This window comes from Anoplopoma fimbria, chromosome 3 (assembly GCF_027596085.1).
Source record: "Anoplopoma fimbria isolate UVic2021 breed Golden Eagle Sablefish chromosome 3, Afim_UVic_2022, whole genome shotgun sequence".
Lineage (NCBI taxonomy): Eukaryota > Metazoa > Chordata > Actinopteri > Perciformes > Anoplopomatidae > Anoplopoma > Anoplopoma fimbria.
This window is the reverse complement of record NC_072451.1, coordinates 25934681-25948577: the sequence shown is the minus strand read 5'-3', so window position 1 is coordinate 25948577 and position 13897 is coordinate 25934681. Positions and strand designations below refer to the sequence as shown.

Genomic DNA, 13897 nt, shown 5'->3' with positions numbered 1-13897 from the left:
AAAAGATACACAGGGCTGGAGGATGACAGAGAACTATAACTTGTGGGTGGACTTAGGTCTGGGTTTTATCTTTACTGAAAAGTTTTGGTTTCCGGAAGAGTCATTAAGTTTGTGAGTGGATGAGTCCATGTGTGTTACAGAGAAACAAAAACAGGAAGAGAGACACATTATTCACAGTACATTAAAAGTACTGATACGGATGAATCACTCTCCAATCTAAATGTCCACACACCAGGAAGCTCAGTAAAGTTTTTCCACTACATGGAGTCGTGCACTTTTATTTTTATCCTGCTGTTATTTGGTTTAAGGGAAGGAAGCATATTTGCTTTGGATTACAGCTGGACTGATGGAGGATGTTTGAGGTTTCTTCCAATAAAAATATTTAAGAGTTTTAAAAAATTGATAACAATTCACTGACTGATATTTACTAACTATTTTTTAAAAGTTTAAAAACAAAAATCCCTGTTCTGTAATGCAATTTCTTGCGATACACATAAACATATATGCCAAAATCGATATATATATATATATATGTGATAAACCAACTAACAATTATTTTCATTAGTGATTAATCTGTCGAATATTTTCACAATTAATTGTTTAGGTCTATAAAATGTCCGATAATCAGCCAAATTTGGACAACAATAGCTTGTTTTATCTGATTTAAAAGGTCCAAAGCCCAAAGAGTTAACCATCACATAGGACAAAGAAAAGTGGGAGCAAGTTCTGTGTTTGGTTATGCTTGGAATTTTCACAAGAAAAAATAAAATAATAATAATAATAATAATAATAATAATTCATCATCACAATAGGTCAACTGACTGACTAATAGTTCCCCTCTGATTGGTCGGCTCTACTTTGTATCCGTCTGTTGCTACTACTCTCCTAGTCTCTACTTTTTAAGAGTTCATTAAAAGTTGTTTGTGTTTACAATAATTATAACTAAACATTGTATATCACATGGAGATACAGTAAGTGCAGCATTCCTTCTACAGATATTTTTATAGCAGATCACAAGAAGTACAGACCAGTCGCTGTCATGTGGTACCTTTAAACCAGGGTTACAAAAGTATTAATTAATCACAGGTTCATTCTTTAATTACGGTGATAATGACTTGAGCTCACATTGCGGAGCCGTGTGCATGTGGTTCCTATGGATGGGAAAGAGGAGACAGCTCGAGCACTTCATTACCACCATCAAGCAGCCTTTCTTTCTCAGGCAGGCTAATGACTCCGGTGATTGTGGGTGGCTACCAGCGGGAGCTGATCTGAGTCTAATGAGTTTGGGCAGGCTGACCTTATCCTGAGCAGAGCAGTCTGACGGCTCCATCTTTCCTATGACACCATTACTGCTGCCTGACTAACAACAAGGAGTTAGGTGTGGGAGGGCTGTACTTTTTACCAACTGACAAGAAAACTGGAAGTGTGTGTGTGTGCTTATGTGACACAGCCGAATGCTGGCGAATGTAGCCAGTGTCCTCTGAATCTGTTTAATTATGATGATGTGACAATGTCTAGATTTTTATTCTGTAAATGTATTTCTCCTGTGAGGAAAAGAATGTCTCTTAAGCTTCCTCTTGAAGCACAGATGGAGAGAAGCAGTAAAGTGTGGAAAGGTGAGGGTGAGGGAGGGAGTGAGGACGTACCTTCCTCGTCGATCCACTTCATGGTGAAGAGTTGGTCGTTGTCCATGGAGCACATGTCCTTTACCTCCCCATACAGACCCTCGTATGAGATGGACGGCTCAAAATGAGTGATCATGATGTCCCTGCAGAGAACACAAATAAGGCACGCATGTTATTTTAAATTCACAATTACCCAGGATGCACCAAACCAATGCGTTGAATTGTGTTGAGCATCCTTTAGCCACAACGAGCCACGTTGTAAAAATGGTAACACTGGCATCAAATCGGTAATATTCATCAGAAGCAAACCAAAGCTGTGAAATAATAATTGGCACAGAGAGAGAAAAAGTCAGATCGTTCATCTATTCTGATACCAAAGGCAAAAACCTTCACCAAAATACATCTTACAGCAGGTAGTGATGTTAAGGCACAAATACCATTAGAAACATTTAAAATGTTTATTTTAAGAAAGAGACATTTTGTCATGTTGATAGTTAATAGCCAGTCCTATTGAGAACTGAGTACTGATTTAGGGCTTCATGGAAATAAAAATCCACACACACGATTTACAGATTTTGCCGATTTTGTTGATCATTTAATGTGTATTAAATCTATAAACAGTATCTCTTTTTTTAATATAAAGGTAGTCAATATGAGGTATTACCACTGACAGGCAATCAATTTTAAAGACGGACTCAACAAACATACTAGAATACATATTTTGTATTAGTGAAAATAGTCCACTGATCAAGGTGACATCTTTAAAATAAAAACATTCAATTTATTATTACACTATGATATTATTAAAGCACCAAACCAGATGGTTTATTTTATATTTTTGTTTGATTAATAATTTATTAATCCATTGCTCCTTATCTCTAGACATCTCTGATGCACTCAGAGAACGACTCTGGAGAACACCAGACTTTTGATGGAGAGAGAAAAAGAAAAAGAGGTGAGAGTGTCCTTTTCCCCCCAATCGAGTGTGAGTCACAGTCTCGCAGTCTGCCACATTTATGTGTGCAATCATCTGTACAGCATGATTGTGGGTGTGCGAGAAAAAAAGACAAATGAAGAGCGAGAAATACTGAAAAAAAAGAAAAGGAGAGTGAGTGAGTGAGTGAGCGAGCCACGGTCTGGAGCAGAATGAATCACAGTGGACGGTGATTGTAGTTGTATTGTGACCGCTCTGGTTAAGGCTCACTGTCCACCACTGCACTCCATCACTTCCTGGAGAGCAATCAAAACACTTGGGGTAATCAACAAGTACATCACTCTCTGCTTCCTCGGTTCACACGTGCACTCAAACACTAGAGAGACGTGGGGGATGGAGCGTAGCGGTGGGTGACCGAGAGCGTTCATACCCTGTAGGTGGGATCATCAGTCTGTCATCATTTCATGGCGGCGTTAAGGATGGATGTCAGCTGCTCGCAGCCCTCTGGCCAGTTTCTACAATGTTTACAAGCCAACGACGTGGGGTGGAGATTGTACACGCATTCGCAAATACAAGTCTGCAGGCGACATGGTGTCTGGGAAACAGTGGTCAAAACAAAGGGTTAGGCATGGTTAAGTAGTGTAGTAACAAAGAGGACGGTGTAAAAGCGGTCCAACCAGCCAAAGAGTGACCCAGCAAGGACAAGGATCTCCAACTCTCTTTACTGCCATCGTCAAAGATGGAGCCAGTTTTTCATCAACTTGAGAGGCTTTACAGCTGGATGATAAAACCCCAGCATGTGGAGCGAACGACGCACACTTCCAAGGACATCTACGGTGCAAGTCCAAGGACAGAACAGAGAGGGTGTAAGGTCACGGTAGGGTCAGACTCTGCCGGGAGCAAAAACACTCAAATAAACACCAGACTGTGATTTATTGGCTGATATTTCAGTTTCACATTAATGTTGAGCATCTAAGAAGAGCAGCTTCCACACAGCGTGTATTAAACAGTGGTGACAATCCCATATCAAGAATGAATAAAGCATGTGGAGCAAGAATAAACTGACGTAAGGTTCAGACTGATGCCTCCCCCCATCCTCCCTTTTCTCACCCTCGTCCTCCATCCTGCTGGTGTTAAACAGCTCCTGGGGGAACTGGTGACTGCACTGCTCTAGGACCAGTATGACTGCTTTACTTCCTCTTACAGCACTGATAACAGCAGAGGATAGACAGTGTATGAACACACACACACACACACACACACACACACACACACACACACACACACACACACACACACACACACACACACACACACACACACACACAACACACACAACACTAAAGGTTCCCACACAGACGATAAACGATCCCGGTGGCGTATTAATGCCAGCAGGCGACTTTAACTGCGTCCCATGTAGCTGGACCTGAGCGGTGGCTGTTCATTAAACACTGTGTGTACACTGTAGTTAAAGTTTTGCCACGTCTCCGGAGCCTCAAACAACATCCTCTGTGACACAGATACAAGCTCAGCTAATGGCTGCAGCAGTAACAGGAAAGACGCAGTGATAGCAAAGTGATTCAAATAAATTAGAAGCAGGAACGCAAAATACATTCACCGAGGTTTTTCTTCCTATTGTAGAAACTGCTGTTTTATAGGCTTTTGATGGCTGGATAGTTGAGCTGAAAGACCAGAATTATCCTGACACTCAATTAATCATTTCAGTCATTTTTTTACAAGAAAAATATGCCAAACATTCACTGGTTCCAGTTGATAAAATATGAGGATTTGACATTTAAATGAATATCTTGAGTTTTGAATGCGTCACTTTCACGTCCAGGGAAATTGTTAACCATTTGTGACAGGTAACAGACAAAGCAGCTAATTAAGAAAATAATTGGCAGATAATTGACAATAAAAGCTTTTTTTAGTTGCAGCCTTTATTTGCTGGTTTCTATGTTTTATATAAATTTTAATTAAATATCTTCGGTTTTTGGACTAGAAAAGAACTTGGGCATGTTTCACATTTTTTTGACATACCCTGCATTAAATGACTAATCAGAAATAATCCACAGGCCAACTGATAACAAATATAGTCTTTAGCTGCCGCTCTGCTGTAAAGCACATTTTCTCTTTTGTACAGAAATGCTTTATGTGTCTTCACAAAACTAAATGACTGAGCTGAAATGATCGGCCAATGAGTCAATAATCCATAGAGAATGAACTGCAACCATCTATTAATGACTTTGTAATTTTTTTTAAATAAAAATACAAGAATTATCTGGTTCCAGCTACTCAAGTGGGATAACTTGTATTATATTAAACTGAATATTTTCAGGTTTTGGATTACTTCTCTGAGAAAAACAAGCAATTTGAAAATGTCATCTTGACCGTTGTGATAGCCTGTGATGGGCATTTTTCAGTAGTTACGACCCAAACCGATTAAAGAGAAACTAATCTGCCGATAAATAATGACTGAACTTAACTGAAGCTAAAGTGGCAAGGTTTAACAAACCTAGGCTGACTAATGCTGCTTCTTTCGGGTTGGAAAATAAATTACAAAATATTCCATTCCTTAAACATTAATAACGCAACACATACACAACACAAACTCATAGTTTCATGTAAAAAGTAATCTAAAAATGATATTCAAAAAGAGAGGACCCTTTGTTACACGAAGGAAACCAGTGAGTGACTAAGGCAGAAGGATTTTGTGGAGAGAGAGAGAGAGAGAGAGAGAGAGAGAGAGAGAGAGAGAGAGAGAGAGAGAGAGAGAGAGAGAGAGAGAGAGAGAGAGAGAGAGAGAGAGAGAGAGAGAGAGAGGAGAGAGACTGGGAGCTCATCACTGGTGAGTAACTGGGAGGAAGCAGCATTCCACAAAGACCTGGCATTCCTCTGCTGCGTGACGTCCTACAGTACAGCTAAATTAAAAAGGAGGAGGAGGAGGAGGAGGAGGAGGAGGAGAGCGCTGCCTTGTGCCCGTGGTGTCTGAACCACCATGAGTAGGACTCTGCAGCCCCAATCTGGCCAGCATGAAGCCATTCATCACTCCTGAGCGCTCAAGCAGTAAGAAGGGTCTGGGTGCCTCTCTGGGCTTCTGTGAACACCTCGGACCATCAGTCTCTGTCACTGCTGCCACGCGAGGGTATGCCCCCCCCGCAACACCCTCACACAACCCACATGCATGCACCGGGAAATTCAAAATCACATGCTAACACACACACACAGAGACAGACAGACAGACAGACAGACAGACAGACAGACAGACAGACAGACAGACAGACAGACAGACAGACAGATATTTGAAGCAACATAAACAAACGCACTGAGGCAAATGCAGAAATGCACATGCTGAAGTTTAGGTTACCAAAACAACAGGCCAGGATGAATGAAACATTAACTGTAGGATGCTGTGGTCTCCAGGCAACACAGCTCTCCCGCTGTGCTGAGCACGAGGGAGCCGCCCGCGCTCGACGCACTCCCGCTGAGCCCGAGACAAGGTCACTGGAAAAACCACAGACAGACACGTGTGCGTGCGTGCGTGCAACATCTTGAGCTTTATTACACACAATGTGCAGGATGTGTGGACGCTGTAACAGACAATACATCACATGCATGTAGCCGCTGAAAGTCTGTGATGCTCAAGACTCGTTAGTGAACATGTATGTCAGTGGATGGGGGGGTTGCGGGGTGTACGACTTTGTGGTTTAGTGCGTGATGGGCTTTCATAGCAAAAAGTAAATGGCAGGACAAGGAACGCTTCCTATATTTTAGACAAAGACGAGCCTTGAAGCGCTGAAGCAGATGGCAGCCTCTTTGAAAAAGAAGAGCAACTCCTTTCAAAAGAGGCAAATATCTGTACTGCTCCGTCGAGCCGGTGTAATCCCAGCTTCCTGCCAAACAACATGCCTCACACAGGAATCCTAAAGTTGATCTAGCACATAAGAAGCCCTGTGTTAGTCGGTGCTGGCTACTCTGCAAAATAATGTTTCTGGCCTATCATGGTTACACACTGACAAGAGACATATAGACATGTTTTATATATTTAAGAAGATCTGCTTCAGTATAAACAGCTTAGCATTTGAATAAACCCCTTGTCCATACACATGTGCTGGATGCGTCAGCAGAGTACGGAAGAGATTTGCATCACCATCACAACATGGCTACCTGCTTGAACGTGTGTGTAATTGTGGTCAAAAGAGGGGCTCTAAAAAGTTGGTTGAACACATTTCATTTTCTATATTCTTCACAATCAAAGTCCCCTGTTTTTTTCTGCTGCTGGAAAGCTTCCTCCCTACAGTATTAGTAGACTTGTTTCATTGAAGAATAGCCGCTAACAAAGCGCCGCTAATCCTGTGATTAACACATTTCATTTCAAATTATTCACCAGAAAATCCTCCGTTGTTTTGTTATTTAAAAGTTTTCATTATGAAGCAGCAAATCAGGAAATGTTGGGTTTTTATCCACAGCAGCAACTTCCTTACAGCTTGTTATCAAAGCAGTAAAATAAAGCAGATATCCAAGAGTACAAACAGGGACACAGGAGAGAAACTTAAAGATTCATATGAAAGCTACAAAAGGACTGAGAGCTGAACACTTTAAAAAATGTCTTTCTCTCTGGTCTCTCAACACATGCTTGTTTGAGCCAAATGGAAAGGCAAAATGATGTCTCGGCATACTAGTTTGGAAAGGCTGAGCGACAAAAAGTGCTAATGGAAAAGTCCTGTTTGAGTTTATAGCTTTTTCTTCAAAAATATGCAGAACAAAGTTGTTTTTTTGTGGCAATATTGACAAAACAGGACTACAGTAAGCTGACTGGTAAACACAGAAATAAGCGAGTGTCAGAAGATTGCTGCTCTGAGCAAACACCAACAGATTCCTCCAACTAGAAAGATATTTGGCTGAAAACCTAAACAACACATCAAAAAACACAGAAGGTGAACTCTTTGTGAAACTCCATCTGGTCAATTCTGGCAAAACAAATCCCTCCAACAACATATGATAGCAAAAAAAAAGTATTACATGGATTAATTACTTACTCATATAACAATGATAAAAGGCATTTTCTCTATCCAGACATGGCGAACAGATTACAGTTCTTGATAACGATAAATATCCATTATCATAATGTCAGATCAGTGTGGGGCAAAGAAACAAAATCAGATATGGTACTTACTATACTACTACAATACTAAGAGGAGATCACCAATCATAGAGACTACACAGAGCGGAATTGTATTCAGTTATTCTTTCGTTCGTTCGGTATTTGGTTTTTCAATTTTGGTATTTGGATATTTATTTTGTTAACCCATCGGAATTACAAACAAGCATAAAACCCATTAAACCTATTAAAAATGCTTATTATCCAAAAACAAAAAATTCTAAATATAAGAAAAAAATACAGAAGAATAACAGAATACTTAAAAATGAACTAAAAGCGACTGAACTTAAAATGAAAGATAATCGTTGTAGCACTATGCCGTCCATTTGGGCTGAGACCGGTGAAATGTCTGGCGGACTCTTTTTGAAACAAAACTATTGATTGATAATAAAAAATAACTTAACTGTTAGATTCACTACCACACTTTATATTGCCATCCATCTACTACCATTGTACAGTTTCTGCATCACTGTCAGTTTCATATCATGTGGTCAGTGCATTTAAAGCCTTCCCCATCGACCATCATTCTTAAAGAGAGCTAAATGAAGACGGGCCGGTGACAGGCTGAGACTGCTACAGGCTGACACCAATCTGCTGATGCTGCCACTGACAGACAATAGACATGCAAATGGGAATAAATGGACTCAAAAGGGACTCTATACTGAATGTAGATGAGCTGTGATAATAACACAGAGTAAAGCCATTGAGGGAGTTTTCCAGGTTTAAATTAGGAACACGCTCATTTAATTGATTTCCATTTTGAAGCACAGAAACCGAACTAATCTGTGAAGTGAGCTTCTGTAGTGTTTGGGACGCCTGCATTATTTCTGACCCTTATGTTCATGTTTACAAGGGCTGCAGCCAACAGTTATTTTCATTACTGATACTTGTGTTTTTTTTAATTCATCAAATCAAATATTGTTCAAAACACTGGAAGAAGATGCCAGTCACAACTTTGCAGAGCCCAAGCTGACATTGTCTGAACCAAAAAACTCAAAGTATTAAACGAAACAACAAATCCTACCATTTGAGAAGCTAGGACCTGGATATGTGTAGCATTTGTTCAGATGAGTTGGCTGGAAAAATGCTGCAACAATTATTAAGTTATCCAAATAGTTACCAAATATTTTTCAAACAATCAACTTATTGTTTCAGCTCTAATGTTAACATTACTTAATTCACTTGAAGTGTGGATGTACAAAGACCAGCATGCTGTATTACGCTTGTGCACATTTCAATGATATTGTTTTAGAAGGTTTATAAAAGTTGTGCTGCTACAATCTTATAAAAACAGTAGGGAAACAGTACTAATATATGGTTGTTATCTGTCAGTACAACGTGGCCCGGGAGCAAAACAAAGAGTTAGCATTGCTGAGATTCCTGAGCAGTAACCTCATGAATACTTCAGACGCTTTCTTCTGTGCGATGACAACTAATGAGCAGTACATATTACAGTGTTCCTGAGGTGTGTCACAGTGTAAGGGAGAAATACAACAGGTCTGGCTGAGGTGACTTGCACTTCACGTTTTTCAAGTCTTGGCCGGGCTTCAATGACTGGCTCCATCAAACAGAGAAGGAGGCGCTGGGAGTGTCATTTAGACAACTGGTTGACCAATGATTGTACGTCATCACATCCAAGTGCGAAACTAACAACAGCTGAACCTCCTCTGCGAGGCTTGGTATAACATGAATACAAAGCACTGGCATCTCCATACCCTGTATGTGACTTTATCAGGGATGAATAGTACATTGATATGAATGTGTTTATAATTGATGACTTGTTAGGGCTAGAGCTAAAACAATTAAATCACTTAGTCGGTTACCATGAAATAACCAGCAGCTAAAGTAGTAAATTAAGTTTTTAAGTGAAGCAAAAATGTCTAATATTTTCTAGTTTCAGACTCGCAATTGTTATGATTTTCAATTCTCTTTTTCATATAATTGTAAATTAAATATATATGGGTTAAAGGCTCTTTTGAGGACAAACGTAAGGCTGTCAAAACTTGTAGGGGGCATTTTCAATATCCATTTACCCTTTCATAGAGTAAACAATGTATTATTTAATCAAAAAATTATAAACATTAGATGAATTGATGATGGACATAATCATCATTTGCCTTCTAGTTAGGGTTCAGGTGAGGGAAAACACAAACAGATGAATTACTTGATGTTAAAATACATGTCTTATATACAGTACCAGTCAAAAGTGTGGACACACCTTCTCATTCAACTACTTTGAAGAATCTAAAATATAAAACATATTCTGGTTTGTTTACCACATAATTCCATACGTGTTCCTTCATAGTTTGGATGTCTTCACTATTAATCTACAATGTAGAAAAAAATAAAAATAAAGAAAAACCATTGAACGAGAAGGTGTGTCCAAACTTTTGACTGGTACTGTATTATTTAATCAAAAAAATGTTAAACTTTAGATGAATTGATGATGGACATAATCATTATTTGCCTTCTAGTTAGGGTTCAGGTTGGGTTAAGGTGAGGGAAAACACAAATAAATGAATTATTTGACGTTAAAAGACATGTTGTCTTATATATAATCTACATCAGTGTTTGTGAAATACCATCTGATACCAACATCTTGACCTCATCAACAACAAGTAACCATAGATATCAATTAACACTGTCATCACTTCCTGACGTCATAATGCCAATTATGACACAAACATGACATTTTGTTTATTTGCAATAAAAAACACTATACAGGAAAAATGAATGTTAACCAGTGTATGACAACATGGTAGGCTTGTTATTAACATATTCAAAGGGGGGGGTTATTGAAAACGTCACACACCAGTCATACCAGTGACAGACAGGAGGACTCAATGCTAATGCTAGCAGCTGGTAGCTAGCTAGCTGCTAGGCTAACAACCTGTGTGAGATTAAAGATAACAGAAGGATCAAACACATATAGACTGACTTTAAACTGCTTTATAACTTCACCTTGTAGCTGACACGTGTCCCACTAACACAGAGAGGCTTTCTTTACCCTGACAGCCCGTCTGGACAGCCTCACCTGCCCGGTCCAGTGAACCTACAGCCGGCACCCTGCGTTAGCATCCCGCTAGCTGGGTTAGCTACTGTTAGCCACCTGGGTTAGCCTCCTGCTCCAAAGTCCCAAACAGCTCCAAGATGTCTCTCTAACAACACAGATGACACACAGGGAGGAAGAGTGACGTCTTACCCTTTATAATACGCTTTCACCCGGACTTGGTGGGAGTTCTCGCCGGGGTGGGACATGGTGCTGTCCCGCAACGTCGGCATCATAAGCTCCGCCGTGGTCAGCCCGAGTCCCCTGCCTGCCTGCCTGCCTTCCTGCCTGCTTTGGGGCTCCCTAGTTTGTGCACCACGCCCCGAAACTCTGCTGTTAAAGTCCGTGGAGACACCGAGTGACGAGGCAGGCAAGTGTGGGTGAATTTAAAGAGTTTTGCCTTCCTTTAAGGGAACAACAATAACATGTGAAGTAGAGGAAAACTTGCGGGATCCGCCAAACAACTCCCTACTGCAAAGGCCTGGCCACGGACGAGTCCATTGTCGGAATGCAGAGGGGGGGGTTCATGCAGACAAATAACGTGTATACTGGCGTTAAATACATTTTTAACATGTAAATACACTGTTGTGTGTATATTTGAAGCGTGTAAAGCACAATAAATTTGTTTTATATGTTTAATATATCCGAAAAGTTAAATATATATACTTTATCTGCATTCCGACTGTACCAAGTGGAGCGCAGGACCTGGGTGAGTGCTGCTTTCATGGTCACATATCTGCGCTCGGACATCGGAGACGCCCCGCAGACATGTCGAGCATTCAAGTGATTTGGTTTGGAAATAACCCCCCAAAAAAAGACATGAGCAGGGAAGAAAAGGGCATTTGTGAATAAATGAATGGACTACTTTGTGCTGCTCTGCTGGTATGAAGAAGAACAAACGTGAAATGAAAATGTGATTGATAAAAGAAAATATAGAAGGAAGTAAAACAGTAGCATACTAAAAAGATACCAATAAACAATAACTCCAAATACTAGCATTATACAGTACCAGTCAAAGGTTAGGACACACCTTCTCATTCAGTGTTTTTTCTTTATTTTTATTTTTATTTTTATTTGTTTCTACATTGTAGATTAACATTGAAGACATCTAAACTATGAAGGAACACATATGGAATTATGTGGTAAACAAACAAATGCTCAACAAACCAGAATATGTTTTATATTTTAGATTCTTCAAAGTAGTTGAATGAGAAGGTGTGTCCATACTTTTGACTGGTACTGTATATTTACTGGTTTTATACATTTAACACAATTTACATACATAAATGAACCTTCCCCCAACCTGAAGATATGGCAGTATATAAAATAACAATAAATAATACAAATATCACTTGAAAATAAATAAATGGCTAAATTATACAGTACCAGTCAAAGGTTTGGACACACCTTCTCATTCAATGGTTTTTATTTATTTTTTATTTTTTTCTACATTGTAGATTAATATTGAAGACATCCAAACTATGAAGGAACACATATGGAATTATGTGGTAAACAAACAAATGCTCAACAAACCAGAATATGTTTTATATTTTAGATTCTTCAAAGTAGTTGAATGAGAAGGTGTGTCCACACTTTTGACTGGTACTGTATGTATTCATTATATTTATTTATTTATGCAATGTAATGCAATACTGGGCTACACTAACACATATAGGCTACAGCAACTTAACATAACATATCCCTGTTGCTGTCAGTTGTTGCTATGGCTCCCTTTGCCATTACATTTGTATTTTTGCTGGTATGTTAAAACCATAGATTGCAAATTATTTACTATGGTCTTTGGTTCAAATATTTTTTCCAGGATGATTCAGGCAGGTTTATCTAGTACTTCAATAATTACGACAGAACTTGAATAATACTGGGGAAAATATGCCTTGCTGCAATTTACATTACATTTACATTACAGTCATTTAGCAGATGCTTTTATCCAAAGTGACTTACAATAAGTGTATTTTTAAGTGTATTCAACATAGGTATTCAAGAGAACTACTAGTCACCAGAAGTCATAAGTGCATCTCCTTTCTTAAACAAGCATCTAAGAGCAGAAACCAGAGCAAAAGTATAGTGCAGAGACACACTAATACGAATACAATGAGTGCAAAGTGGAAGGCTCAGGTAGTACTTCTTGCAAATGCATACATTGATTTTTTTATTTTCTCTCTCTCTCTCTCCTGCTGACTGAGAGACAGAAAGAGACAAACTGGAATGTCTAATATTACCAACTTTATTTTTCTTTCTACACCTAATTAGCCACCTCCAATTAGCATATATGCTCATTATCTTGCATTAATATTGCATCCGTTTTTGCGAAAAGATTTGAAAAATCCATCCGGACTAATTAATTTGACATTGATGCTTTTATTTCCCAATTAAAGTGCAGCTTCATTTGTTTCACAGACTGATGTTCCATGATGTATTTCATCATAACATTTACAAACTGATTACCATATTCTCGCAATTATATTCCCATGTTTCCTCAGTCATCTCTTTTTCTACAGATGTCTAGATACATGCAGATGCTACGACCTCCCTTTGTGTGTTGTATACTGGTTTTGACCTACTTAATAATTTAATTTCATGATGCAGCTCACAAACATAAATGGATTTATGTCTGCAGAGCAAGATCTTATTTGCTGTAGAGTTCTTTTAACAGTCAAATACACAACATATGTGTGTGTTAATAAAGTGAAGTAACTGTAGAAGTGTCTGAGAAAGCAGTATTATTATAGGGTCTGTGGTTCCAGAGCATCATTTGTGAATTCACAGCCTCTGGGAGCAAATCCTTCATCCCAATCCTCTTATTTTTTCTGAGAGCTCAAGCTTTTTATCAGCCATCATCATGCATAAAGTTAACTTAATAAAAGCAATTAGGATAAAACACATGTGAACCTTTAAACACCTCCCTGGCTCTCCGGCTGTGGAAGGTCCTCCCGCACTGTGAGCGGTGCTGTATCAGCCAGGGTTTTATTGCCTGCTGGGTACCGTCAGATTTTTTTATTTTTTTTAAATCTCCATTTTAAGACAGTACTGGCGCATCAGTGGCTTCATGACTGGGACAGTGTGTCGGGGACTGGGCAGCTCCTGATGGCCTGATGGTCTATCCATAG

The 13897-nt window shown here is 39.3% G+C and overlaps 1 protein-coding gene across 1 annotated transcript in view; it reads right to left on the bottom strand.

Annotated features, from left to right (window-relative positions):
- The window catches only part of prkci (protein kinase C, iota), a 28600-nt gene extending 17342 nt beyond the window's left edge, over positions 1-11258 (bottom strand). Inside the window, exons 1-2 of the mRNA XM_054623254.1 lie at positions 10923-11258; positions 1647-1768 (exon numbers count right to left, since the gene is read on the bottom strand). Of these exons, the coding sequence (XP_054479229.1) occupies positions 1647-1768; positions 10923-11005 (205 nt within the window). The 5' untranslated portion in view covers positions 11006-11258. The remainder of the gene's footprint in view (positions 1-1646; positions 1769-10922) is intronic.
- Positions 11259-13897: the final 2639 nt, after the last annotated feature.